Source organism: Mauremys reevesii, linkage group 12 (assembly GCF_016161935.1).
Source record: "Mauremys reevesii isolate NIE-2019 linkage group 12, ASM1616193v1, whole genome shotgun sequence".
NCBI classification, from domain to species: domain Eukaryota; kingdom Metazoa; phylum Chordata; order Testudines; family Geoemydidae; genus Mauremys; species Mauremys reevesii.
Window position 1 is genome coordinate 46,188,975 of NC_052634.1, and position 27,734 is coordinate 46,216,708.

At 54.5% G+C, this 27,734-nt stretch overlaps 1 protein-coding gene and 6 non-coding genes across 9 annotated transcripts; 6 read left to right on the forward strand and 1 right to left on the reverse strand.

Annotated features, from left to right (window-relative positions):
• Window positions 1-195: 195 nt before the first annotated feature.
• Window positions 196-27,734, reverse strand: LOC120375451 (zinc finger protein 189-like). Of its 3 annotated transcripts, XM_039496094.1 has the most exons (4): window positions 27,684-27,734; window positions 25,441-25,567; window positions 23,453-23,640; window positions 196-252 (listed from the first exon to the last, which is right to left on the reverse strand). In XM_039496094.1, exons 2-4 carry the CDS (start codon window positions 25,559-25,561, stop codon window positions 250-252), a joined length of 312 nt encoding a protein of 103 aa, XP_039352028.1. In that variant the 5' UTR covers window positions 25,562-25,567; window positions 27,684-27,734; the 3' UTR covers window positions 196-249. The 3 variants fall into 3 exon arrangements, with proteins under 3 accessions (XP_039352028.1, XP_039352027.1, XP_039352026.1); XM_039496093.1 differs by lacking the exon at window positions 196-252 and having other exon boundaries at window positions 23,273-23,637; XM_039496092.1 differs by lacking the exon at window positions 196-252 and having other exon boundaries at window positions 23,273-23,640.
• On the forward strand, window positions 1,904-1,975 carry TRNAD-GUC. The gene has a single exon. It is a non-coding gene; the product is annotated as a tRNA-Asp (tRNA).
• Window positions 3,137-3,208, forward strand: TRNAD-AUC. The gene has a single exon. It is a non-coding gene; the product is annotated as a tRNA-Asp (tRNA).
• Window positions 8,071-8,142, forward strand: TRNAD-GUC. The gene has a single exon. It is a non-coding gene; the product is annotated as a tRNA-Asp (tRNA).
• On the forward strand, window positions 9,304-9,375 carry TRNAD-GUC. The gene has a single exon. It is a non-coding gene; the product is annotated as a tRNA-Asp (tRNA).
• TRNAD-GUC lies at window positions 10,535-10,606 on the forward strand. The gene has a single exon. It is a non-coding gene; the product is annotated as a tRNA-Asp (tRNA).
• Window positions 14,226-14,297, forward strand: TRNAD-GUC. Its single transcript has one exon. It is a non-coding gene; the product is annotated as a tRNA-Asp (tRNA).

Consider the following 27,734-nt stretch of genomic DNA (forward strand, 5'->3'; position numbering starts at 1 on the left):
TCTAGGTGCTTAGATTTGGTCTCACTGAGGAGGAGGAGGAATCCTGCTGACAGGCAGTGGCTGTGGAGAAAAAGTGGGATGTTCAGGCTGCTCAGGTCTCCTTCTTCCAGCTCCTCATCTGGCTGAGCTGCTCCACCGGCCTGGACAAATCCTCTGCATGCACAGGAAATAGCCCAAGAGCCATTGCTGCCCAAACCTGTGCTGGGGGGTGAGCGTCTGTCTTCCCTGTCCCATCCGCACTAGAGCAGATCACTAGATTGAGAGAGACAGTCAACAACGATTAAGGCTAAGATTATATAAAGGGGGTCCCAGAATTTGTGACTTTCAGAGATCTCAGTGACATTTTCCGCCTCAGCCCTGGGGCAGGAAGACTGGAGCTGTCGACCAGTGGGGGCCTCACAGCTATCAGCCACCAGTGGCGGAAGGGGCTCCCACAGGCCCATGCCACCACGGATGGACCCCACAGCTCCCAGCTACTGTGAGCAGCGGGATGCCCCCAGAGCTCCCAGCTGCTGTGAGTGGATCCCAGAGCTCCCAGCCACCGCATGGGACAGGGGGACCCTGGAGCTCCCAGTGGAGTGACCAGGTTATACAGTCCGGTCAGCGGTGCTGCGGGGCTCAGGCAGGCTGGTCTCTACGTGTCCTAGGGCACCGCGCTGTGCCCTGGAAGTGGGCAGTAGGTCCCCCCTGCTGCACCGCTGACCAGGAGCCGCCCGAGGTAAGTCTGCACCCCAACCCCCTGCCCCAGCCCTGAACCCCCCCAAACCCAGAGCCCCTCTTGCACCCAGAGCCCTCACCCCTCTGCACTTCAACCTCCTGCCCCAGCCCAGAGCTTCCTCCCACACCTGGAACCCATCATCCCTGCCCCCACCCCAGAGCCATCACCCCGTCCTGGGCCCCCACCCCCCGCCGCAACCCACAGCCCCCGCCTGCACTCTGAATCCCTCGGCCCCACCCTGCAGCCTGGAGCCCCCTCCTCCACCCCAAACCCCTCATCTCCCCCCAGCTCTCACAGGCAGACCCAGGAGCTCCCAGCAGCCATGGGGGGCCGGGGAGCCCCCACAGCCCCACCCCACTGCGTATGGACCCTGCAGCTCCTACGAGTGGACCCCAGAGCTCCCAGCCGCTGCGGATGGACCCAGGATTTCTCAACAGGTACTGATGGCGGGAGGACCCCGCAGCCCACGTCATTGCTCACAGACCCTGCAGCGCCGCAGCCTCGGGAGCTCCCGGCCGCCCCAGGCAGGAGAGGAGCCCCCGGCGCTCAGACACCGGAGGCAGAGCCCGGAGCTCCCAGTCACCGGGGGGGGGGGGTGAGGAGAAGCCGCAGCCCCCGGCCTGTGCAGGTGGCCCCGCAGCTCCCAGCCGCCGCGGGCGGGCGGACGCCAGAGCCCCCCGCTGCCATCGGGACCCCGCGGCCGCCCCGGGCAGGACCCGTCACCCCGCGACCGGCAGGAAACAGCCGCGCGCGGAAGCGCCTTGGGCCCTGTGACCCCCCCCGGTGCTGCGGCTTCTCGCCAGGCGGGAGGCGGCGCCGCTGCTGCGGTCTCGGTCCCTCCGCCCGGCAGCGGGACCCACCCCGCGCGGCCTCGCGCCGCTTCTCGCGGGCGGCGCTGAGCTCTGAGCGCACAAGGCCCTGGCAGCTCCGCTGCTGAGGTGCTGCTGAGCTGGTAGGGGAGGGCAAGGTCCCAGGCGGGTGTTGTGTGAGGAGCTGTGTAGGCCTGGAAAGGCGTCCTGCTGGGCAAGAGCAGGTGAGGAGGGCCAGGGCTGTTGCTGCGGACAAAGCCTTTGGGAAGCAGAAGAGGGCCAGGGATGTTGTTGCCTGCTGGGGCCCATGCGACGGAGTAGGTGTACGCTGACCATAGCTGGTTTGTGGGAGCTGGGGCTGCTCATTATGCCCCTTTCCTCGTTAGTATAGTGGTGAGTATCCCCGCCTGTCACGCGGGAGACCGGGGTTCGATTCCCCGACGGGGAGGGTGACCCCTTTTGAAGGGGGGACAAAGAAATCCCTGGCCTGCCCGCCACATGCCTTGCATTCTCTTTCGACGGCCACTTCCCTTCGCACCCCGCACTGATGACTTTCACCTCCAGAGAGACAGTTACCTCGCAAGGACACGCTCGCCCTAGCCAAAGCCTCCCCCGGGGCCTGCACGTGGGGGCACGTTTCAGAGCGGCAAAGGGAAATAGGCTGGCCAGGGCCATGAGGACAATGGCCCAGACAAACGGGAAGGGACTTGGTCCAGGGGTGGAGGAAGACAGAAAAAGGGACAGGCATGGGATTGGCTTCCTCTCCTTTTTCCTTTGCTCAGCATTTGACCTGTGACTGTAATGGGGAGACTTGAGAAAGACCTGTGGCCGCCGGCGAGGTAGGTGGCCGCCCCGAGAGCGCAGAGCTGAGCATTTTCCGCTGGGCTGCTAGCCTGCACCTCCAGCACCTGGCCGTGATCGTATAGGGGTTAGTACTCTGCGCCGTGGCCGCAGCAACCTCAGTTCGAATCCGGGTCACGGCATTGCTTTTTGGTGGGGAGGGGCTATCCTGCAGCACGCCTCGTGGCTCAGTCTGATGGCGTCCGTTTGCAAAGAGAGCCATCAGCCGGTCCTCAGTTTCTGCTTGGTAAAGGCAAGTCAGTGGGGTCCATCGGTCAGAAAAAGAGTACCAGGACTTCTTGCTGGGCGCCAGGGTCCAAAAGCAGCGCATTCCCTCCTGGAAAGGGCTGTGTTTCGAATGTCCGTCCAGTGCGCGTTGAAGGGAAGGATCTGCGTGCCAGGGAAGCTGCGTCCCTTCAGAGGCGCTTGAGAAGCCAAAGGGGCCGTGGGTGAGTTTGTGATGAGGTGAGTGTGAAGTGTGGAAGGGGGAGGGTGGCAAGAGGAGGTTTTGAGAGGAAAAAAGGTGCTGCTGAGCTGGTAGGGGAGGGCAAGGTCCCAGGCGGGTGTTGTGTGAGGAGCTGTGTAGGCCCGAAAAGGCGTCCTGCTGGGCAAGGGCAGGTGAGGAGGGCCAGGCTGTTGCTGCGGCCAAAGCCTTTGGGAAGCAAAAGAGGGCCAGGGGTGTTGTTGCCTGCTGGGGCCCATGCGACGGTGTAGGTGTACGCTGACCATAGCTGGTCTGTGGGAGCTGGGGCCGCTCATCATGCCCCTTTCCTCGTTAGTATAGTGGTGAGTATCCCCGCCTATCACGCGGGAGACCGGGATTCGATTCCCCGACGGGGATGGTGACCCCTTTTGAAGGGCGGACAAAGAAATCCCTGGCCTGCCCGCCACATGCCTTGCATTCTCTTTCGACGGCCACTTCCCTTCGCACCCCGCACTGATGACTTTCACCTCCAGAGAGACAGTTACCTCGCAAGGACACGCTCGCCCTAGCCAAAGCCTCCCCCGGGGCCTGCACGTGGGGGCACGTTTCAGAGCGGCAAAGGGAAATAGGCTGGCCAGGGCCATGAGGACAATGGCCCAGACAAACGGGGAGGGAATTGGTCCAGGGGTGGAGGAAGACAGAAAAAGGGACAGGCATGGGATTGGCTTCCTGTCTTTTTTCCTTTGATCAGCATTTGACCTGTGACTGTAAAGGGGAGACTTGAGAAAGACCTGTGGCCGCCGGCGAGGTAGGTGGCCGCCCCGAGAGCGCAGAGCTGAGCATTTTCCGCTGGGCTGCTAGCCTGCACCTCCAGCACCTGGCCGTGATCGTATAGTGGTTACTACTCTGCGCCGTGGCCGCAGCAACCTCGGTTCGAATCCGGGTCACGGCATTGCTTTTTGGTGGGGAGGGGCTATCCTGCAGCACGCCTCGTGGCTCAGTCTGATGGCGTCCGTTTGCAAAGAGAGCCATCAGCTGGTCCTCAGTTTCTGCTTGGTAAAGGCAAGTCAGTGGGGTCCATCGGTCAGAAAAAGAGTACCAGGACTTCTTGCTGGGCGCCAGGGTCCAAAAGCAGCGCATTCCCTCCTGGAAAGGGCTGTGTTTCGAATGTCCGTCCAGTGAGCGTTGAAGGGAGGGATCTGCGTGCCAGGGAAGCTGCGTCCCTTCAGAGGCGCTTGAGAAGCCAAAGGGGCCGTGGGTTAGTTTGTGATGAGGTGAGTGTGAAGTGTGGAAGGGGGAGGGTGGCAAGAGGAGGTTTTGAGAGGAAGAAAGGTGCTGCTGAGCTGGTAGGGGAGGGCAAGGTCCCAGGCGGGTGTTGTGTGAGGAGCTGTGTAGGCCCAAAAAGGCGTCCTGCTGGGCAAGGGCAGGTGAGGAGGGCCAGGCTGTTGCTGCGGCCAAAGCCTTTGGGAAGCACAAGAGGGCCAGGGGTGTTGTTGCCTGCTGTGGCCCATGCGACGGTGTAGGTGTACGCTGACCATAGCTGGTCTGTTGGAGCTGGGGCCGCTTATCATGCCCCTTTCCTCATTAGGATAGTGGTGAGTATCCCTGCCTGTCACGCGGGAGACCGGGGTTCGATTCCCCGACGGGGAGGGGGAACCCTTTTGAAGGGGGGACAAAGAAATCCCTGGCCTGCCCGCCACATGCCTTGCATTCTCTTTCGACGGCCACTTCCCTTCGCACCCCGCACTGATGACTTTCACCTCCAGAGAGACAGTTACCTCGCAAGGACACGCTCGCCCTAGCCAAAGCCTCCCCCGGGGCCTGCACGTGGGGGCACGTTTCAGAGCGGCAAAGGGAAATAGGCTGGCCAGGGCCATGAGGACAATGGCCCAGACAAACGGGGAGGGACTTGGTCCAGGGGTGGAGGAAGACAGAAAAAGGGACAGGCATGGGATTGGCTTCCTCTCTTTTTTCCTTTGCTCAGCATTTGACCTGTGACTGTAATGGGGAGACTTGAGAAAGACCTGTGGCCGCCGGCGAGGTAGGTGGCCGCCCCGAGAGCGCAGAGCTGAGCATTTTCCGCTGGACTGCTAGCCTGCACCTCCAGCACCTGGCCGTGATCGTATAGTGGTTAGTACTCTGCGCAGTGGCCGCAGCAACCTCGGTTCGAATCCGGGTCACGGCATTGCTTTTTGGTGGGGAGGGGCTATCCTGCAGCACGCCTCGTGGCTCAGTCTGATGGCGTCCGTTTGCAAAGAGAGCCATCAGCCGGTCCTCAGTTTCTGCTTGGTAAAGGCAAGTCAGTGGGGTCCATCGGTCAGAAAAAGAGTCCCAGGACTTCTTGCTGGGCGCCAGGGTCCAAAAGCAGCGCATTCCCTCCTGGAAAGGGCTGTGTTTCAAATGTCCGTCCAGTGAGCATTGAAGGGAAGGATCTGCGTGCCTGGGAAGCTGCGTCCCTCCAGAGGCGCTTGAGAAGCCAAAGGGGCCGTGGGTGAGTTTGTGATGAGGTGAGTGTGAAGTGTGGAAGGGGGAGGGTGGCAAGAGGAGGTTTTGAGAGGAAAAAAGGTGCTGCTGAGCTGGTAGGGGAGGGCAAGGTCCCAGGCGGGTGTTGTGTGAGGAGCTGTGTAGGCCCGAAAAGGCGTCCTGCTGGGCAAGGGCAGGTGAGGAGGGCCAGGCTGTTGCTGCGGCCAAAGCCTTTGGGAAGCACAAGAGGGCCAGGGGTGGTGTTGCCTGCTGGGGCCCATGCGACGGTGTAGGTGTACGCTGACCATAGCTGGTCTGTGGGAGCTGGGGCCGCTCATCATGCCCCTTTCCTCGTTAGTATAGTGGTGAGTATCCCCGCCTGTCACGCGGGAGACCGGGGTTTGATTCCGCGAAGGGGAGGGTGACCCCTTTTGAAGGGGGGACAAAGAAACCCCTGGCCTGCCCGCCACATGCCTTGCATTCTCTTTCGACGGCCACTTCCCTTCGCACCCCGCACTGATGACTTTCACCTCCAGAGAGACAGTTACCTCGCAAGGACACGCTCGCCCTAGCCAAAGCCTCCCCCGGGGCCTGCACGTGGGGGCACGTTTCAGAGCGGCAAAGGGAAATAGGCTGGCCAGGGCCATGAGGACAATGGCCCAGACAAACGGGGAGGCACTTGGTCCAGGGGTGGAGGAAGACAGAAAAAGGGACAGGCATGGGATTGGCTTCCTCTCTTTTTTCCTTTGCTCAGCATTTGACCTGTGACTGTAATGGGGAGACTTGAGAAAGACCTGTGGCCGCCGGCGAGGTAGGTGGCCGCCCCGAGAGCGCAGAGCTGAGCATTTTCCGTTGGGCTGCTAGCTTGCACCTCTAGCGCCTGGCCGTGATCGTATAGTGGTTAGTACTCTGCGCCGTGGCCGCAGCAACCTCGGTTCGAATCCGGGTCACGGCATTGCTTTTTGGTGGGGAGGGGCTATCCTGCAGCACGCCTCGTGGCTCAGTCTGATGGCGTCCGTTTGCAAAGAGAGCCATCAGCCGGTCCTCAGTTTCTGCTTGGTAAAGGCAAGTCAGTGGGGTCCATCGGTCAGAAAAAGATTACCAGGACTTCTTGCTGGGCGCCAGGGTCCAAAAGCAGCGCATTCCCTCCTGGAAAGGGCTGTGTTTCGAATGTCCGTCCAGTGAGCGTTGAAGGGAAGGATCTGCGTGCCTGGGAAGCTGCGTCCCTTCAGAGGCGCTTGAGAAGCCAAAGGGGCCGTGGGTGAGTTTGTGATGAGGTGAGTGTGAAGTGTGGAAGAGGGAGGGTGGCAAGAGGAGGTTTTGAGAGGAAAAAAAGTGCTGCTGAGCTGGTAGGGGAGGGCAAGGTCCCAGGCGGGTGTTGTGTGAGGAGCTGTGTAGGCCTGAAAAGGCGTCCTGCTGGGCAAGGGCAGGTGAGGAGGGCCAGGGCTGTTGCTGCGGCCAAAGCCTTTGGGAAGCACAAGAAGGCCAGGGGTGTTGTTGCCTGCTGGGGCCCATGCGACGGAGTAGGTGTACGCTGACCATAGCTGGTGTGTGGGAGCTGGGGCCGCTCATCGTGCCCCTTTCCTCGTTAGTATAGTGGTGAATATCCCCGCCTGTCACACGGGAGACCAGGGTTCGATTCCCCGACGGGGAGGGTGACCCCTTTTGAAGGGGGGACAAAGAAATCCCTGGCCTGCCCGCCACATGCCTTGTATTCTCTTTCGACGGCCACTTCCCTTCGCACCCCGCACTGATGACTTTCACCTCCAGAGAGACAGTTACCTCGCAAGGACACGCTCGCCCTAGCCAAAGCCTCCCCCGGGGCCTGCACGTGGGGGCACGTTTCAGAGCGGCAAAGGGAAATAGGCTGGCCAGGGCCATGAGGACAATGGCCCAGACAAACGGGGAGGCACTTGGTCCAGGGGTGGAGGAAGACAGAAAAAGGGACAGGCATGGGATTGGCTTCCTCTCTTTTTTCCTTTGCTCAGCATTTGACCTGTGACTGTAATGGGGAGACTTGAGAAAGACCTGTGGCCGCCGGCGAGGTAGGTGGCCGCCCCGAGAGCGCAGAGCTGAGCATTTTCCGCTGGGCTGCTAGCCTGCACCTCCAGCACCTGGCTGTGATCGTATAGTGGTTAGTACTCTGCGCCGTGGCCGCAGCAACCTCGGTTCGAATCCTGGTCACGGCATTGCTTTTTGGTGGGGAGGGGCTATCCTGCAGCACGCCTCGTGGCTCAGTCTGATGGCGTCCGTTTGCAAAGAGAGCCATCAGCCGGTCCTCAGTTTCTGCTTGGTAAAGGCAAGTCAGTGGGGTCCATCGGTCAGAAAAAGAGTCCCAGGACTTCTTGCTGGGCGCCAGGGTCCAAAAGCAGCGCATTCCCTCCTGGAAAGGGCTGTGTTTCGAATGTCCGTCCAGTGAGCGTTGAAGGGAAGGATCTGCGTGCCTGGGAAGCTGCGTCCCTCCAGAGGCGCTTGAGAAGCCAAAGGGGCCGTGGGTGAGTTTGTGATGAGGTGAGTGTGAAGTGTGGAAGGGGGAGGGTGGCAAGAGGAGGTTTTGAGAGGAAAAAAGGTGCTGCTGAGCTGGTAGGGGAGGGCAAGGTCCCAGGCGGGTGTTGTGTGAGGAGCTGTGTAGGCCCGAAAACGCGTCCTGCTGGGCAAGGGCAGGTGAGGAGGGCCAGGGCTGTTGCTGCGGCCAAAGCCTTTGGGAAGCACAAGAGGGCCAGGGGTGTTGTTGCCTGCTGGGGCCCATGCGACGGTGTAGGTGTACGCTGACCATAGCTGGTCTGTGGGAGCTGGGGCCGCTCATCACGCCCCTTTCCTCGTTAGTATAGTGGTGAGTATCCCTGCCTGTCGTGCGGGAGACCGGGGTTCGAGTCCCCGACGGGGAGGATGACCCCTTTTGAAGGCGGGACAAAGAAATCCCTGGCCTGCCCGCCACATGCCTTGAATTCTCTTTCGACGGCCACTTCCCTTCTCACCCCGCACTGATGACTTTCACCTCCAGAGAGACAGTTACCTCGCAAGGACACGCTCGCCCTAGCCAAAGCCTCCCCCGGGGCCTGCACGTGGGGGCACGTTTCAGAGCGGCAAAGGGAAATAGGCTGGCCAGGGCCATGAGGACAATGGCCCAGACAAACGGGGAGGCACTTGGTCCAGGGGTGGAGGAAGACAGAAAAAGGGACAGGCATGGGATTGGCTTCCTCTCTTTTTTCCTTTGCTCAGCATTTGACCTGTGACTGTAATGGGGAGACTTGAGAAAGACCTGTGGCCGCCGGCGAGGTAGGTGGCCGCCCCGAGAGCGCAGAGCTGAGCATTTTCCACTGGGCTGTTAGCCTGCACCTCTAGCGCCTGGCCGTGATCGTATAGTGGTTAGTACTCTGCGCCGTGGCCGCAGCAACCTCGGTTCGAAGCCGGGTCACGGCATTGCATTTTGGTGGGGAGGGGCTATCCTGCAGCACGCCTCGTGGCTCAGTCTGATGGCGTCCGTTTGCAAAGAGAGCCATCAGCCGGTCCTCAGTTTCTGCTTGGTAAAGGCAAGTCAGTGGGGTCCATCGGTCAGAAAAAGATTACCAGGACTTCTTGCTGGGCGCCAGGGTCCAAAGGCAGCGCATTCCCTCCTGGAAAGGGCTGTGTTTCGAATGTCCGTCCAGTGAGCGTTGAAGGGAAGGATCTGCGTGCCTGGGAAGCTGCGTCCCTTCAGAGGCGCTTGAGAAGCCAAAGGGGCCGTGGGTGAGTTTGTGATGAGGTGAGTGTGAAGTGTGGAAGAGGGAGGGTGGCAAGAGGAGGTTTTGAGAGGAAAAAAAGTGCTGCTGAGCGGTAGGGGAGGGCAAGGTCCCAGGCGGGTGTTGTGTGAGGAGCTGTGTAGGCCTGAAAAGGCGTCCTGCTGGGCAAGGGCAGGTGAGGAGGGCCAGGGCTGTTGCTGCGGCCAAAGCCTTTGGGAAGCACAAGAAGGCCAGGGGTGTTGTTGCCTGCTGGGGCCCATGCGACGGAGTAGGTGTACGCTGACCATAGCTGGTCTGTGGGAGCTGGGGCCGCTCATCGTGCCCCTTTCCTCGTTAGTATAGTGGTGAATATCCCCGCCTGTCACGCGGGAGACCAGGGTTCGATTCCCCGACGGGGAGGATGACCTTTGAAGGGGGGACAAAGAAATCCCTGGCCTGCCCGCCACATGCCTTGCATTCTCTTTCGACGGCCACTTCCCTTCGCACCCCGCACTGATGACTTTCACCTCCAGAGAGACAGTTACCTCGCAAGGACACGCTCGCCCTAGCCAAAGCCTCCCCCGGGGCCTGCACGTGGGGGCACGTTTCAGAGCGGCAAAGGGAAATAGGCTGGCCAGGGCCATGAGGACAATGGCCCAGACAAACGGGGAGGCACTTGGTCCAGGGGTGGAGGAAGACAGAAAAAGGGACAGGCATGGGATTGGCTTCCTCTCTTTTTTCCTTTGCTCAGCATTTGACCTGTGACTGTAATGGGGAGACTTGAGAAAGACCTGTGGCCGCCGGCGAGGTAGGTGGCCGCCCCGAGAGCGCAGAGCTGAGCATTTTCCGCTGGGCTGCTAGCCTGCACCTCCAGCACCTGGCCGTGATCGTATAGTGGTTAGTACTCTGCGCCGTGGCCGCAGCAACCTCGGTTCGAATCCGGGTCACGGCATTGCTTTTTGGTGGGGAGGGGCTATCCTGCAGCACGCCTCGTGGCTCAGTCTGATGGCGTCCGTTTGCAAAGAGAGCCATCAGCCGGTCCTCAGTTTCTGCTTGGTAAAGGCAAGTCAGTGGGGTCCATCGGTCAGAAAAAGAGTCGCAGGACTTCTTGCTGGGCACCAGGGTCCAAAAGCCGCGCATTCCCTCCTGGAAAGGGCTGTGTTTCGAATGTCCGTCCAGTGAGCGTTGAAGGGAAGGATCGGCGTGCCAGGGAAGCTGCGTCCCTTCAGAGGCGCTTGAGAAGCCAAAGGGGCCGTGGGTGAGTTTGTGATGAGGTGAGTGTGAAGTGTGGAAGGGGGAGGGTGGCAAGAGGAGGTTTTGAGAGGAAGAAAGGCGCTGCTGAGCTGGTAGGGGAGGGCAAGGTCCCAGGTGGGTGTTGTGTGAGGAGCTGTGTAGGCCTGAAAAGGCATCCTGCTGGGCAAGGGCAGGTGAGGAGGGCCAGGGCTGTTGCTGCGGCCAAAGCCTTTGGGAAGCACAAGAAGGCCAGGGGTGTTGTTGCCTGCTGGGGCCCATGCGACGGAGTAGGTGTACGCTGACCATAGCTGGTCTGTGGGAGCTGGGGCCGCTCATCGTGCCCCTTTCCTCGTTAGTATAGTGGTGAATATCCCCGCCTGTCACGCGGGAGACCAGGGTTCGATTCCCCGACGGGGAGGGTGACCCCTTTTGAAGGCGGGACAAAGAAATCCCTGGCCTGCCCACCACATGCCTTGCATTCTCTTTCGACGGCCACTTCCCTTCGCACCCCGCACTGATGACTTTCACCTCCAGAGAGACAGTTACCTCGCAAGGACACGCTCGCCCTAGCCAAAGCCTCCCCCGGGGCCTGCACGTGGGGGCACGTTTCAGAGCGGCAAAGGGAAATAGGCTGGCCAGGGCCATGAGGACAATGGCCCAGACAAACGGGGAGGGACTTGGTCCAGTGGTGGAGGAAGACAGAAAATGGGACAGGCATGGGATTGGCTTCCTCTCTTTTTTCCTTTGCTCAGCATTTGACCTGTGACTGTAATGGGGAGACTTGAGAAAGACCTGTGGCCGCCGGCGAGGTAGGTGGCCGCCCCGAGAGCGCAGAGCTGAGCATTTTCCGCTGGGCTGCTAGCCTGCACCTCCAGCACCTGGCCGTGATCGTATAGTGGTTAGTACTCTGTGCCGTGGCCGCAGCAACCTCGGTTCGAATCCGGGTCACGGCATTGCTTTTTGGTGGGGAGGGGCTATCCTGCAGCACGCCTCGTGGCTCAGTCTGATGGCGTCCGTTTGCAAAGAGAGCCATCAGCCGGTCCTCAGTTTCTGCTTGGTAAAGGCAAGTCAGTGGGGTCCATCGGTCAGAAAAAGAGTCCCAGGACTTCTTGCTGGGCACCAGGGTCCAAAAGCCGCGCATTCCCTCCTGGAAAGGGCTGTGTTTCGAATGTCCGTCCAGTGAGCGTTGAAGGGAAGGATCGGCGTGCCAGGGAAGCTGCGTCCCTTCAGAGGCGCTTGAGAAGCCAAAGGGGCCGTGGGTGAGTTTGTGATGAGGTGAGTGTGAAGTGTGGAAGGGGGAGGGTGGCAAGAGGAGGTTTTGAGAGGAAGAAAGGCGCTGCTGAGCTGGTAGGGGAGGGCAAGGTCCCAGGCGGGTGTTGTGTGAGGAGCTGTGTAGGCCCGAAAAGGCGTCCTGCTGGGCAAGGGCAGGTGAGGAGGGCCAGGCTGTTCCTGCGGCCAAAGCCTTTGGGAAGCACAAGAAGGCCAGGGGTGTTGTTGCCTGCTGGGGCCCATGCGACGGAGTAGGTGTACGCTGACCATAGCTGGTCTGTGGGAGCTGGGGTCACTCATCATGCCCCTTTCCTCGTTAGTATAGTGGTGAGTATCCCTGCCTGTCATGCGGGAGACCGGGGTTTGATTCCACGACGGGGAGGGTGACCCCTTTTGAAGGGGGGACAAAGAAATCCCTGGCCTGCGCGCCACATGCCTTGCATTCTCTTTCGACGGCCACTTCCCTTCGCACCCCGCACTGATGACTTTCACCTCCAGAGAGACAGTTACCTCGAAAGGACACGCTCGCCCTAGCCAAAGCCTCCCCCGGGGCCTGCACGTGGGGGCACGTTTCAGAGCGGCAAAGGGAAATAGGCTGGCCAGGGCCATGAGGACAATGGCAAAGACAAACGGGGAGGGACTTGGTCCAGGGGTGGAGGAAGACAGAAAATGGGACAGGCATGGGATTGGCTTCCTCTCTTTTTTCCTTTGCTCAGCATTTGACCTGTGACTGTAATGGGGAGACTTGAGAAAGACCTGTGGCCGCCGGCGAGGTAGGTGGCCGCCCCGAGAGCGCAGAGCTGAGCATTTTCCGTTGGGCTGCTAGCCTGCACCCCCAGCACCTGGCCGTGATCGTATAGTGGTTAGTACTCTGCGCCGTGGCCGCAGCAACCTCAGTTCGAATCCGGGTCACGGCATTGCTTTTTGGTGGGGAGGGGCTATCCTGCAGCACGCCTCGTGGCTCAGTCTGATGGCGTCCGTTTGCAAAGAGAGCCATCAGCCGGTCCTCAGTTTCTGCTTGGTAAAGGCAAGTTAGTGGGGTCCATCGGTCAGAAAAAGAGTCCCAGGACTTCTTGCTGGGCGCCAGGGTCCAAAAGCAGCGCATTCCCTCCTGGAAAGGGCTGTGTTTCGAATGTCCGTCCAGTGAGCGTTGAAGGGAAGGCTCTGCGTGCCTGGGAAGCTGCGTCCCTCCAGAGGCGCTTGAGAAGCCAAAGGGGCCGTGGGTGAGTTTGTGATGAGGTGAGTGTGAAGTGTGGAAGGGGGAGGGTGGCAAGAGGAGGTTTTGAGAGGAAAAAAGGTGCTGCTGAGCTGGTAGGGGAGGGCAAGGTCCCAGGCGGGTGTTGTGTGAGGAGCTGTGTAGGCCCGAAAAGGCATCCTGCTGGGCAAGGGCAGGTGAGGAGGGCCAGGGCTGTTGCTGCGGCCAAAGCCTTTGGGAAGCACAAGAGGGCCAGGGGTGTTGTTGCCTGCTGGGGCCCATGTGACGGTGTAGGTGTACGCTGACCATAGCTGGTCTGTGGGAGCTGGGGCAGCTCATCATGCCCCTTTCCTCGTTAGTATAGTGGTGAGTATCCCTGCCTGTCATGCGGGAGACCGGGGTCGATTCCCGACGGGAGGGTGACCCCTTTGAAGGGGGACCAAGAAATCCCTGGCCTGCCCGCCACATGCCTTGCATTCTCTTTCGACGGCCACTTCCTTCGCACCCGCACTGATGACTTTCACCTCCAGAGAGATAGTTACCTCGCAAGGACACGCTCGCCCTAGCCAAAGCCTCCCCCGGGACCTGCACGTGGGGGCACGTTTCAGAGCGGCAAAGGGAAATAGGCTGGCCAGGGCCATGAGGACAATGGCCCAGACAAACGGGGAGGCACTTGGTCCAGGGGTGGAGGAAGACAGAAAAAGGGACAGGCATGGGATTGGCTTCCTCTCTTTTTTCCTTTGCTCAGCATTTGACCTGTGACTGTAATGGGGAGACTTGAGAAAGACCTGTGGCCGGCGAGGTAGGTGGCCGCCCCAAGAGCGCAGAGCTGAGTATTTTCCGCTGGGTTGCTAGCCTGCACCTCCAGTGCCTGGCCGTGATCTTATAGTGGTTAGTACTGTGCGCCGTGGCCGCAGCAACCTCGGTTCGAATCTGGGTAACCGCATTGCTTTTTGGTGGGGAGGGGCTATCCTGCAGCACGCCTTGTGGCTCAGTCTGATGGCGTCCGTTTGCAAAGAGAGCCATCAGCCGGTCCTCAGTTTCTGCTTGGTAAAGGCAAGTCAGTGGGGTCCATCGGTCAGAAAAAGAGTCCCAGGACTTCTTGCTGGGCGCCAGGGTCCAAAAGCAGCGCATTCCCTCCTGGAAAGGGCTGTGTTTCGATCGTCCATCCAGTGAGCGTTGAAGGGAAGGATCTGCGTGCCAGGGAAGCTGCGTCCCTTCAGAGGCGCTTGAGAAGCCAAAGGGGCCGTGGGTGAGTTTGTGATGAGGTGAGTGTGAAGTGTGGAAGGGGGAGGGTGGCAAGAGGAGGTTTTGAGAGGAAAAAAGGTGCTGCTGAGCTGGTAGGGGAGGGCAAGGTCCCAGGCGGGTGTTGTGTGAGGAGCTGTGTAGGCCCGAAAAGGCATCCTGCTGGGCAAGAGCAGATGAGGAGGGCCAGGGCTGTTGCTGTGGCCAAAGCCTTTGGGAAGCACAAGAGGGCCAGGGATGTTGTTGCCTGCTGGGGCCCATGCGACGGTGTAGGTGTACGCTGACCATAGCTGGTTTGTGGGAGCTGGGGCCGCTCATTATGCCCCTTTCCTCGTTAGTATAGTGGTGAGTATCCCCGCCTGTCACGCGGGAGACCGTGGTTCGATTCCCCGATGGGGAGGGTGAACCCTTTTGAAGGGGGGACAAAGAAATCCCTGGCCTGCCCGTCACATGCCTTGCATTCTCTTTCGACGGCCACTTCCCTTCGCACCCCGCACTGATGACTTTCACCTCCAGAGAGACAGTTACCTCGCAAGGACACGCTCGCCCTAGCCAAAGCCTCCCCCGGGGCCTGCACGTGGGGGCACGTTTCAGAGCGGCAAAGGGAAATAGGCTGGCCAGGGCCATGAGGACAATGGCCCAGACAAACGGGGAGGGACTTGGTCCAGGGGTGGAGGAAGACAGAAAAAGGGAGAGGCATGGGATTGGCTTCCTCTCTTTTTTCCTTTGCTCAGCATTTGACCTGTGACTGTAATGGGGAGACTTGAGAAAGACCTGTGGCCGCCGGCGAGGTAGGTGGCCGCCCCGAGAGCGCAGAGCTGAGCATTTTCCGCTGGGCTGCTAGCCTGCACCTCCAGCACCTGGCCGTGATCGTATAGTGGTTAGTACTCTGCGCCGTGGCCGCAGCAACCTCGGTTCGAATCCGGGTCACGGCATTGCTTTTTGGTGGGGAGGGGCTATCCTGCAGCACGCCTCGTGGCTCAGTCTGATGGCGTCCGTTTGCAAAGAGAGTCATCCTTAGACTTGTTTTATATTCCACAGTCGACATGATGGCTCTGTTCAGTGACCGGTAAAGATCCCGGAGTTCCCATTCTGTGTATCTTACTAAAACTAAATTTTCGCTATTCTGTTTCCACGTTTTAAACTTTGGATTATAGGTTTTAGTACCTTTATCTCCATTGCTATTTACTATCGGTCCTTTTATAGAATGGTTTTAAATGCATAGAATAAATATTTAATAAATGGATTAAATTCTATTTTAAATTATTAGTTGATTTTTTAAACTACTGGATGTGGATGCGAATGCAGACTGGCCGCTTATAGTAAACAGGAAAGGGCAGGTAGTCGCGCCTGTACAGAAATAGCCAAAGGCTTCATCAGTGAAGGTAAATGGTGGGAGTAACTATGACTATGACTCTCTCCGTGACTATCCATGCGTCTCTGGACCCTCCCAGATGTCGAGCCCGGAGACTTATGAATACCTGAGGGTTGTGGTGGATTGAGAATCTGGAGAAGTGGATAAGGGGCCGATGGGGCAATCTCTGCCAAGATCCGAGCCCCTTCCGCACTCCCGTTAGCGCTAGCATTATGCTGGCTGGGACCCCTCAGTGAGGAAAGCCTCTGGATGGTAAGTCCTACTGCCACCTCCTCGTGGTGAGAGTCGTTAACCATCTTGGCTAGCCAGGCGGATTGCAGAGCACAAATCCCCAGCCCCAAGAAAATCTGCTCCCTCGTAAGGGTATTTTCCCCTGGCAAGGGTAGCCTCCTCCAGATACAGGTTGAATCCCCTGGTAAGGGTTATTCTCCCCAGTAAGGGATAGCATCCCCTCTGAAGGGTTATATCTTTTAGTTATGGATAAAAAAGTAATTTACATACCGGATTGGCGCTGACCAGGTAAACCCCCCCACTGCCGGCTTTGATGCCCCGGCTGGCAGTGTAAAATATAGTAGGGGAGTGATTCAGGTCGCTGGACCTATGGACAAAATATTTTTAGTGAGTGGATTTATCACAAGCTTGAGAGAGGTGACCTCCCTGTCGAAGACGTAATGGGAGTCGATGAAATTGAATCGCTAGGTGAGGACCAGGCTGAAAGTGATTTAGCATTTTTACCTATAGTTTTTACCAATGATGCTTTTAATACTTTAGATGTGGACAATTTTCAGCCTGGTTTTAAGGATTTAAATGCATTACCAAATAGTAGTTCATGGAAAGAGTTTTTTATTTAGAATATCCCATTGATTGTTTTAGTTTTCCCATTTTCCACAGATTTTAGCTACGTTTGGAAAGTAGGCTAAGCATATTAACGTGGTACACAAAAGTAAGGCCATTCGAGTGGTCTGTAAAAAGGGTGGTAAATCCTCTCAATTCCACAATATAGCTTGCCACTACCCCAAGTGTGTGCCCGGGGAAGTGGATACCCCAGTGATATGCCACACACAGAATCAAGGCCATAAATGGAGGTAGATCCCACATCAGGTACCTGGCAAGATAATACCAAGGACAATGCTACTAAGTGCCAAACTGTGGCATGGAAAATAGGAAAGACACAGAGGATCCGCCCAATTCTCACTACAGAAGTCAAACACAGCATCCAAGGAGACTTTAAAACCTAACAGACTGTCAGATCTTGGCCTCTCTACGAACACCGCTTATGAAGAGGAAGTTGGTGCTGAAGGCTCCAAAGCAGGGACAAACGGAATTAAAGATAACCTCAATGATCATATCAACCACAACACTTCCACTGTTGAGGTGACAGAAGGAACAGGTGTAAATGGAGTACAGGGAAAGATTCTAATACAGCTGCCTAATGATAATCCAGCATGTCCTTTCTGTGGAGATCATGTTGGCAAATCAAATGCTCCAAGCATCCACCTTAAGCGTAATCATGGTGGGAAAGATGTGGAATTCCAATGCTCCTTGTGTAAAAAAAGTGACCCAAAGGTCCACAGTCTCACATTGCTAAATGTAAAGGGAGAACAGCAGAAGAGCAGCAGGTGACTGGGCTTGTGAAGTATGTGCCAAGCGATTTGACACCAAAATTGGTGTCTCTCAACATAAGAAAGTAACTCCTCCGGCAATACGAAATGAAGAGCGTATCAAAGCCAGTCAACCTAAACAGAACTCACAGTGCAGAAAACACAAGAGTTGTTGGACAGCTGACGAAGAGCAACTCCTCATTGACTTTTACAACATTTTAGGGCAAAAGATGCATAAGTATTGTGATCGCAGAGCACATTAAAACCAAAACTGCTAAATAAATAAATAAGTGAAAAATGGCAATTCCTGGGCCTCCATAAAAAAACCAAACTGAGGACAGCTGACCCAAGACCTGGAGCAAAAACATGCTTTATGGCCGACAAACCCAATATTATCACTGGGCTCAAGGACACCTACATGCGTAAAATAAATGAAAGCCTAATAAACCAAGGCACAGACCAGAAACTCCAAGGTCAGATAAAGTTTGATATGGAAGTTATAAACGCATGGGGGACTGGAAACTCCAATTTCAGATCCCTTGTTGAATCCACCTCCATTGACATCCTCTCTTCCTTCCTAACAAAAAGCACCTGAGCCGAAGAATAGATGGAACAAACTGGCCACAAACAAAAAGAGAGGAAAGAAAAAGGCTTGGATGAAAAAGAAGGGGAGCAGCACAAAAAGGAACCTACAAAAGATACCCATATCTATTTGAAAATGACAGATGCAAGCTCGCCTCTATCATCCTTGATCCTGCTTGCAGAAGTCCTCCAGGTATACAAGGACAAATGGGAGACCCAAACACCCTTTGAAGGACTAGGCCAGTTCAGATCTCATGCTACTGCCGACAACTCTGCTTTCAACATCTTAATTTTGTGTAAAGAAATCATTAAGAACATGAGAGATGAACAGGAACTCAGCTCCAGGACCTGACAAGGTCAGTTTGAGGGACTTAGACCTTGAAGGCCACATGCTGGTTGGACTATTCAACACATAGTTGATTACAGGTTTAATACCTGATGGTATAAAATAATGCCGTTCCCTATTGATCCTGAAAACAGAAGACTCCGAGGTGCTGAAAGATCTGGGAAATTGGAAGCCTCTTACCATCGGATGGGTCTACAGTGCTACGGCTTTTCCCAAGAATACTAATGAACAGATTGACAAAAGCATGCCCATTAAATGCACATCAAAGAGGATTTATCGCTGCACCAGGCTGCTCGGAGAACCTCAACATTCTCCATACCATAACAAAGCAAGCCAAAAGAACAAAAAGCCACTAGGAGTTGTGTTCATAGACAAAACGTGTCTCAGTATCCCACGACCATATTATGTGAGTACTACGGAAAGGGGCCTGGATCAGCACATTGTTGACATAATTTGTGACTCCTATAAGAACATCCATACCCGCATGGAAGTAGGGAAGGAGTTCAGCCCAGCCATTGAAATAAAAACTGGCATACAACAAGGAGACCCTATGTCACCACTGCTATTCAATTTCGCACTAGATCCTCTAATCTCAGCATTAGAGAAGGCTGGTCTGGGATTCCCATATGGGACACAAAAGATTACAACACTTGTCTTTGCAGAGGATCTAGTCATGCTAAGTGACACTTGAGAAGGTATGAATGCAAACATCGAAATACTAGAAGCCTTCTGCAGGCTGTCTGGTCTGGTCTCAAAGTGCAAGCTGTGAAAGTAGAATTAATTATATTACAAAAATAGATAGGATTAAAGAAATGCTGTCTGTACCTTTAAGGAAAATCGCTGGAATGCTGGAGTCCAGGTGTCAGGAATACAGACATTAACATAGAACAATTGCACTGTTTAAGGGCAATTGGTGAAGCATTAGCCTTAGATCGGTAGGAGTTAGTAAGGAAGTAGGATATGCATGCTATGCCCCAGGTGAATTTTGCTGTTTTTCTTTCTTTGTCCCTTTGTTTGATTCCCGCTCTTTTATCATCTGTATAAATAAGACTGTTTGGGTCTTGCATGGCCACTCACATTATCTAAGTGTTATTGGCGGAGCGCTGCGCTAATAAAAACAGAGTGGTCTGACAAATTGTGAGTCTTGATTCTAACTTTGACAAAGCTAAGAAATGCTACGGATTCTTCCTGAGCCCAACTGATGACTCATTTACTGTCAATAACTGTGAAGCCTGGAAAATCAACAAGGATGGGCTGAATATGATCATACCGGGTGAGTCTGAGAAATACCTGGTACTTAAGGTTCACCCATGGATTGGGTTTTCCAAACCGGCATCATCAGAAAAGCTTGACACTTGGCTTGAAAGAATAATTAATAAAGTCCCACTAAGACCTTCACAAAAATGGATTATGCTAAACACATTTACAGTACCGAGGATCATTTATCTAGCTGAGTACACCAATTGTAAAAAGACCTTACTATCTTCCCTGGATGACAACATTAGGAATGCTGTGAATCAGTAGCTCCATCTACCAACAGACACCTGTAATAGCTTCATTTATGCCAGATCCAGAGATGGTGGACTGGGAGTGATGAAACTCGCTTGTTTCGTCCCTTCTATTCAGGCAAGGTGGTTACACAGAATTGCATATTTGGAAGATAAAATAATTCAGTGTATTGCATTGGCAAGCAATATAGAAGAAGAATTTCAAAATCTCTGGGTGGCTGCCAGTGAGGAATGAGGAAGAGATAACTGTGATAACACACCCAGTCTTTGACTACAGACTACCACATCATGTCTTGGAACTTCTCAACGAGTGGGAGAAACTGGCTCCTAATAATACATTTTTTATACACACACACACACACAGGAGAGATGCAGAATTATCCCAGTGGAAAAATCTACCATGCTAAGGCAGTGGAGTTGAACACTTTTATGATGATTCAATCAGCAATGCTTGGTTGAAATTTCATTGTGGGTTCTCAGAACATCAATTTCTGACAGCCCTCAAACTCAGATCAAAGATGCATCCCACCATAGAATACCTAGGACGTGGCAAGCATAATCAAACTGTGAATTGCAGGCACTGCTCTGCCTCTTACGAATCGTTAGCTCACATTTTAGGACAATGTCCTGCAGTCCAGGGTACCTGCATACGAAGACATAAACTGTGATACACTGAAGCGGGAAGCCCGTGAATTGAAATGGGTGATTTATGAAGAACCTCACTTACACACTGCTGAGAATGTGAGGCATTTTAAAACAATGACAAATCAGATTAAAGAACTGACTGGGGCCAATGAAGTCAAATACTATGGTTTCCTCTAGGAGCAAGAGGGAAATGGCTGAAGATCAATGCGAAAGTCCTTTCAGCCTGGGCATGCCAGAAAACCAACAAGGAAGAACTGCCAGGCTTTTTAGTCAAAGGGCTCTATTGTATTCCCTAGATATTATTAATACCTTTGTTAGCATGGGAGAGAATAAATAAAACCACTGTTGCATGAAGTTCTGTCCCTCATGTGCAGACTTTCCTTTCTCTTGACCGATCTGTTATTCAAACTATATACCCCCCACCTTCCATGGGAATCTTGTAAGGATTATAATAATTCATGACCACTCACACTGGACACGGCACCTGTCAGGCTCGGCTAGGCATGAGGGGCCAGTCCCTGATTGTCGCGCAAGAAATTTTTCTAAGTCCCCATTCAGCCACCAGGTCAACCCCAGTCCTGCAGTTTTGGGGGTTGTGGGCCCCCCATGGAGGAGGCTGCACACCTGCTATCCAGGCCGGCCAGGCCAGGCCTCACCTGGGGGACTGTTAGAGGATTTGGGGTGGCTCTATGGGCCAGCAGCTGGGCATAGAGGGTCCTAGCAATTCCAGGCGTGTCCGCCCCAGGGCCAGGGTGCCTCCTGCAACCTCAGAGGCTGTGGGTCCCTGGTGGAGGAAGCTGGGGAGCTGGACACCCACTGCCCAGCCTGCTAGGCCAGGCCTTGCCAGGGTGGCTGCTGGAGGATTTGGGGTGGTTCTGCGAGCCAGTGGCTGGGTGCAGGGGGGAGTCAGAGCAACTGATACTGATCAGATCAAGCAGTTCTGCAGTGCTCCAAGCAGGACAGCATTTGCTGTGTGGAGCCCCAATGGTCAGCTGGGAAGATGGGATGAGACTACTCCATGCTGAGCAAACAGGAAGGGGAATTTCAAAAATTCCTGGACCTTTAAAGGGGGAGGGGCGGAAGGTGTTTACCCGGCTGCAGGGCAGCGGAGTTGAAACTGCTGACTACAGGGGTCAGGACAGGCATTGAGAGACGCCTCCCAGAGGCCAACCAGAGCACTAAAATAAAGCACAGTGTCTACACTAGCACTTTGGTGACAAAACTTTTGCATAAAAACCCTTACGACTCCCATCAAAGTGGTTTTATCATGTCGCTGAAACTGAGGAGTTCCATCACCGAAGCGGATTTGCACCTCTGTAGACAAGGCTTAGGTGCAGCATGGGAGAATGACATTTGTTATCTGGCCAATAGAAGTCAGTTTTATTGCCTTAAAATTTCAGAAAAAAAATTCAGACCCAAGCCATGTGCGGTGGGGAGACTGGTGGGGGTTTCTTTGGTTTTGTTTTCTCATTTTAAATGTCTTTGTTCATTTTGATGGGGAAAATGTTTGTAGAAAGCCAAGAAAAATTAAAAATGTGCACAGGAGTGAGCGGGTTTCTGAGCGCCAGGGTAGGGGTGGAGAGTTACATGCAGGGGGTTTAAGGGATAAACGAGAGGCTTTTGCTGCAGCACAGAGAGATTTTGCAGTTTCATTTTTCCCAAGTGACAAGTTCCCCTCATTGCCCCCTTGCTGCTGCTGCCCCAGCTCAGACCCCATGGTCACCCCTAGCTGTAGTTCAGTAGGCTCTCAAACCTTATTAGACATCAGAGAATCAACACAGGGAGCGACCCGATGAATGCTGTGAATGCGGAAAAACCTTTGCTCGGCTCTCAATCCTTAGTAATCATCAGAGGATTCACACAAGGGAGAAACCCTATGGATGCTCCGGGTGTGGGAAACAGTTCTGTCAGAGCTCAGCCCTTATTTGTCATCCGAGAAGCTGCAAGGGAGTTAAAGACCATAAAAACCTTGTCTAGATTTTGTTTTCCTTTTGCTAATTCCCACATACTGAACTTTGAGGCACCATTTGTCACTGTGATGTCTCAACTCCCTCACCTGAGTTGTTTGCTTTTCACTTTTGCAGCTCACCTTTCCTTGGGATGAGTCCCACACTCTTTTTCATCACCTCCTTTGTGCTATGTCATGGAGGTGGGTGTCCTCCAATAGGAATGTCCATCAGCTCCAGGGAGGGTGAACCAGGAGTGACTTTAACTAGGTACATGAAGGTGAAATGTACCTGGATCTTGAATGCACCAGGATTTGCCATGGAGTTAGCTAGCTTGAGTTCACTATCCTGATATAAAAGCAGAGATAAAAGTGTGGGGGGAAAAGGCAGCCTCCAGCTGCTATGATATTCCAGGCAGGACTGAATCTCCATTAGACAAAGCTTAAAGAACAGAATGACCGGAAGTCATTCCCATTTTTGCCCAGGCGCCCCCGGCCAACCTCAGCGAGGCCAGCCAGGAGCACTCACAGGATGATGATGATGGATAACAGTCATATTGCACTGTCTGCCATCGGGGAAGGGAAGGGGATGCTGCTGTGTAGCGCTGCAGCACCGCGTCTGCCAGCAGCATCCGGTGACATTGAAAAAAGGTGAGAAACGATTTGCCTCTCTTTTCTTTCACGGAAGGGGAGAGGCTGACGACATATACCCTGAACCACGCATGACAAAGTTTTTGACCCTTCAGGCTTCGGGAGCTCAGCCAAGAATGCAAATAGTTTTTGGAGAGTGCGGGAACTGTGGGATAGCTCGAATCCTCAGTCCCCCCCCCTCCCTCCATGGGCGGCCATTTGATTCTTTGTCTTTCCGTTACGCTCGTCTCAGTTCCTTAAGTTTCACGCAGCACTGTGTTCAGTCTCTATTGTGGCCTCTGTCTATCATAGCTTTGGAGATTTTTTCAAATGCTTTGGCATTTTGTCTTTTGGAACGGAGTTCTGATAGAATAGATTCATCTCCCCATACAGAGATCAGCTTCAGTATCTCCCGTACGGTCCATGCTGGAGCTCTTGTTTGATTCCAGGACTGCATGGTCACCTGTGCTGATCGGCGCTCCATGCTGGGCAACAGGAAATGAAATTCAAAAGTTCGTGGGGCTTTTCCTGTCTACCTGGCCAGTGCATCCGAGTTCAGATTGCTGTCCAGAGCGGTCACAATGGTGCACTGTAGGATAGCGCCCGGAGGCCAATACTGTCGAATTGCAGCCACACTAACCCTAATTCGAAATGGCAATACCGATTTCAGCGCTACTCCCCTCGTCGGGGAGGAGTACAGATATCGATATTAAGAGCCCTTTATATCGATACAAAGGGCTTCGTTGTGTGGACGGGTGCAGGGTTAATGCGATTTAACGCTGCTAAATTCGATATAAACTCGTAGGGTAGACCAGGCCCCACACTCAACACACGTGTTATTTCTCTCTCCCCTGGGGATTCTCTGCTGGGCCGTGGTTTCCTTGAGAAGTCTGAGTTCTCCGATAATAAACAGAATAACCAACCTTCTGCATTGCCTGGTTTCCCTGCCACCTCTCTGGAATGTGCTGACTCTCACAGGCTTTTCCCTGATCACAACTCCTGGACACACTCCCTTTGCATCTTTGCAATAGTGTGCCATGTGGTTCCACTTCCTCATCATCTTCCTGCTGAGAATTCTGCTCCATGGTCTCACTCACCAGCCCAGCACCTGCTGGGACACAGAAAGAAAAACCATCACAAACAGGAATGGAAAAGGGGAGAACAAACTGGAAGAACAGCTGGAGATGAAAAAATCAGGGACTGAAGTTCCCAAACTCTTCCCAAAGGGGAGAGAGGAAGAGATGAATTCTTCAGCCAGTTGCCACCCAAATACTCAGGCAGAATGAAGTGCAGGGAGGGAGCTACTGCCAGGAGTTAGTCAGAATGGATAGGAAGTAGGGCTGTCAATTCATTGCAGTTAAACCAGCCTGAGAAAGAGCCAGAATTTACCAATGTACATTGCCAAAGAGCCACAGCAATACATCAGCAGCACCCCCATAAGCTTCCTCCCCCAAGCTCCCAGCACCTCCCACCAACGGATCAGTGCCCCCCCTCCCTCCCCACACCTCCCAATCAGCTGTTTTGTGGCATGCAGGAGGCTCTGGGGGGCAGGAGGAGGAGAAAGGGCATGGCAGGCTCAGGGGAGGGGGCAGGAAGGAGTGGAGTGGGTGCAGGGCCTGTAGCAGAGCCAGGGGTTGAGCAGTGAGCACCCCCAGCACATTGGAAAGTTGGCACCTGTAGCTCCAGCCCCAGAGTCGGTGCCTGTACAAGGAGCCGCATGTTAACTTCTGAAGAGCCGCATGTGGCTCCGGAGCCACAGGTTGGCCACCTCTGGTCTAGATAATACTTAGTCCTGCCATGAGTGTAGGGGACTGGACTAGGTGACCTCTCTAGGTCCCTTCCAGTCCTATGATTCTATAAACTACATTAAAGCACAGTTAAGGTTGCCTAGTGCTGCCTCTGCCCTTCCAGTATGTGGAGAGTGGTGAAAGTTAAACATCTGAGAACCAGTAAATGAAGAACTACCCACCACACCTGCAAAAGGAAGCTTAGCTCTGCCCCTATTCCCTAACCTTGGGGCTAGCAAATGTCACTGGGAATAGGTCAGTAAGGGTGGAGCAACGGTTTACCAACTAACCGGGGAAATTTGGCACTTCCATCTCTTGAAGTCTGCAACTCAACACTGGATGCCTTTCTGGAAGATATTTTCATCAAAACACAAGCTATTCAGCTCACTACAATGGTAACTGGATGAAAGTGTATGGCTTGTATTATATGGAAGGTCAGACTAGATGACCTAATAGTATCTCCTGGCCTTAAAATGTACTGATCAATGATCAATAGAAGGAAGACTAAGAACATGCCATTATTTGTGTTGCGTCAGCTGTAGTTTTACATGAACAGTGGAGGGAACAGTTGGAGCAACTTGGCAGAGCTGGGACTGTGATAAGAAGAGAGGTGCGTGTGAATCTCGAAGGAACAGGTATTCCTCATGTCAGTGCTTAGTGTTGTAGGTTGTGTCAATGAAGGTGCACAAGGGTGTGTTCTTGTCACGAGGGTTGTCAGCATTCTGGTGGCATATGTGCTAATGGCCTCCAATACTCAATGAGGTAAGTGAAGGAATCCTGAGTGCGAGGGTAAAGGGGTGGTGACATTAGGAAAGTCTGAGATGGATAGTGAGCAGCAGACTCAGTGTTTGAGTGCAGGCCAAGCGCAGGTAGCTTCTGTTCCCTGCACTGGACCTAACCAAGTTTTGCCTTAGCAAAGAGAAGGTGTTGGGCTTTGTGTTATCCTGTTCCTGAGTGTTGTGTGGCGGGGGGGGGGGGGGGGCGGCGGCGGCAAAGTGCTAGTATGTCACATTTGCCTGTTGGAGTGTTAATGAAACAGGGCAGAGTAGAGGTCGCATTGTGGGGTCTTGTGAACCTCAACTCTTCCTTCTCCTTCTAATAACCGAGGGGACAGGAATCCTTACCCAGCGAGGTCATGTTCTCATAGTTCTCCTTCATGACATCTCTGTGGACAGCTCTCTGAGCGGGGTCCAGCAGAGCCAACTCTTCTTCGGTGAAATACACAGCCACCTCCTCGAAGGCCATTGGCCCCTGAAAGAGCAAGAGCCCCTCACTCAGTACCTGCTGCCTACTGACAACCCCACTGCTCATAGGGGAGGGGCCAATCACTTGGAAGCTGTGGGAGGCAGGCAGGCAGCATAGTTCCACCCATACCCCATCACAGGACAGCAGCCAGGAAGCATCAAGGGGAGGGAAGACAAAGAGCACCCCCACTCCTCCCAGCAGAGAGAGGGGGCAGGAGTCTTCCCATTCCTCACTCACCTACTAGCCAGAGGCTGGGACAGGAGATGGAGCCCGCAGCAGGGTCCAGGGACAGCTCCCTGGTGTGAATGGCAACACCCTCCTCATTGCCAGCAGCCGGATGGGAGGGGATGGGGTGTCTCCCCTGGCCTCACTGGTGGGTGCCCCTTTAGATCTCACAGCTGCCTCTGGCTAGTAGGTTCAGGCTCCAGTACTGAAGTCTGGTAAGTTTCCCTAGCCCCATACGGGGGGGGGGGGTGTTTCCTGCTTGACTAGTTAGGGAATTCCCACCCACAAACCATAGGGGGCTGGTGCTGGGATCTAGGCACCACAGTAAACAAATCTCGGCAGATTTATCACACCCTGTCCCCCTCCCTTCCTCCACCTTGTGGCTTTCCTGCCCCCTCCCGCTTCCAGACCAGCCCCCTCGGACGTGCCCACTGTGACGTTACTGACATGAACTGTGACCGTATAGATCACCGCTGCAACCAGGGGCCTATGGCTGCACCAGGTCTTGTACAGGGGAGGCCCAGTGGGGTGTCTACGGAAAGGTTGTAGTTTGCTGGTTATGATTATGCTGCCTGTATGTGTGTATCATTTTTGTATTTGAAGTTATGAATATTGGCCATGCACTTGTATCTCAATGTGTTTCATCCTAAGTAGCCTCAGTGAAGCGTTTGGTCAGTTTCTTGAGAACGGGCACTCAGGCCTTGGCTACACTTGCGAGTTATAGTGCAATAAAGCCGCCCACAGCGCTGTAACTCACTCCCCGTCCACACTGGCAAGGCACATGCAGCGCTGCATCTCCATGGCTACAGCGCTGCAGGTACTCCGCCTCCCCGAGAGGAATAACAGCTGCTGCGGAGTGGCTGAGACGCTGCCGCTCCAGTGTAAACAGGGAGTAACCTTATTACGCAGTGATTGACCTCCAGAAACTCCCCATAATCCTTTTAAGTGAAGGTTCCTCTCCTTGTTTTGTTGTGATGCCTCTCTTTGTTTTGTTGTGAACTCCGGGCTCCGGGAGCTGCTTGTCAAAAAACCAAACAGCTCCTGTTTGCTGTGAATGAGTCGAGGGAGGCAGGGGCTCTTTGGAACGCCCACAGCTAATGTTTGCTTGAAGAGAGAGGCAGCGCGGGGGAGGAGGGAAGGGGGTTGGAGGGAAGCTGCTTATCTGGTCTGTGAGAAAAAAACAAACAGCTGCTGTTTGCTTTCAGTGAGAGAGGGGTGGAGGAGGGAGGGGGTCGGAACTTGCAAGGCAGGGTGCTGACACTCTCAGCAGTCCAAAACCCCACTCTCTCTCCCACCACGCTCCCTCTCACACTCCACCCACCCCCCTTTTGAAAAGCACATTGCAGCCACTTGAATGCTGGGATAGCTGCCCATAATGCACCGCTCCCAATGCCGCTGCAAATGTGGCCACACCAGTGTGCTGTCAGCTGTCCGTGTGGACAGACTGCAGCGCTTTCCCTACTCAGCTGTACGAAGGCAGGTTTAACTCCCAGCGCTGTACAGCTGCAAGTGTAGCCATACCCTGAGTGTCTGTGTGAGAAGTAACCCTGGACCAGCAGCCCTGACTCCAGCAGCCTGCCTCTCACACCCCAAGCACATTCTGGTTTGGGGGGAGTAGGCTCAGTGTTTGTAGAGAAGGGCAGGGGTAGGAACCTTCTGTTCATTATGCCGGACCTAACCCCCAGTTTCACTTGAGCAAACACAGGCTATTTGACACTGTGCAATACTGCTCCTGTGCTCTGTTCCCAAAGTGTTCTGCAGTGGGGGGGAAGGGAGGGTCCTCTGTGGCATATTGGGGTGATGCTGAAACAGGCCGGAGCAGAGGTAGCATTGCGGGCTGGCATGAACCTTATCTCTTAATTTCCCTACCAAGGAGGAAGGAGATTGGAATCCTTACCCAGCAAGGTCACGTCTCCTGCATGACGTCTCTGCAGAGGGCTCTCTGAGC

What these genes read in the sequence shown, in the direction of transcription:
- LOC120375451 (XM_039496092.1), bottom strand. Translation starts at nt 25,561, where the DNA reads ATGGCCTTCGAGGAGGTGGCTGTGTATTTCACCGAAGAAGAGTTGGCT. An exon ending in TGAGAACATGACCTCGCTGG is followed by an intron (nt 23,641 to 25,440) that starts GTAAGGATTCCT and finishes TCTGTGTCCCAG; the next exon opens with CAGGTGCTGGGCTGGTGAGT.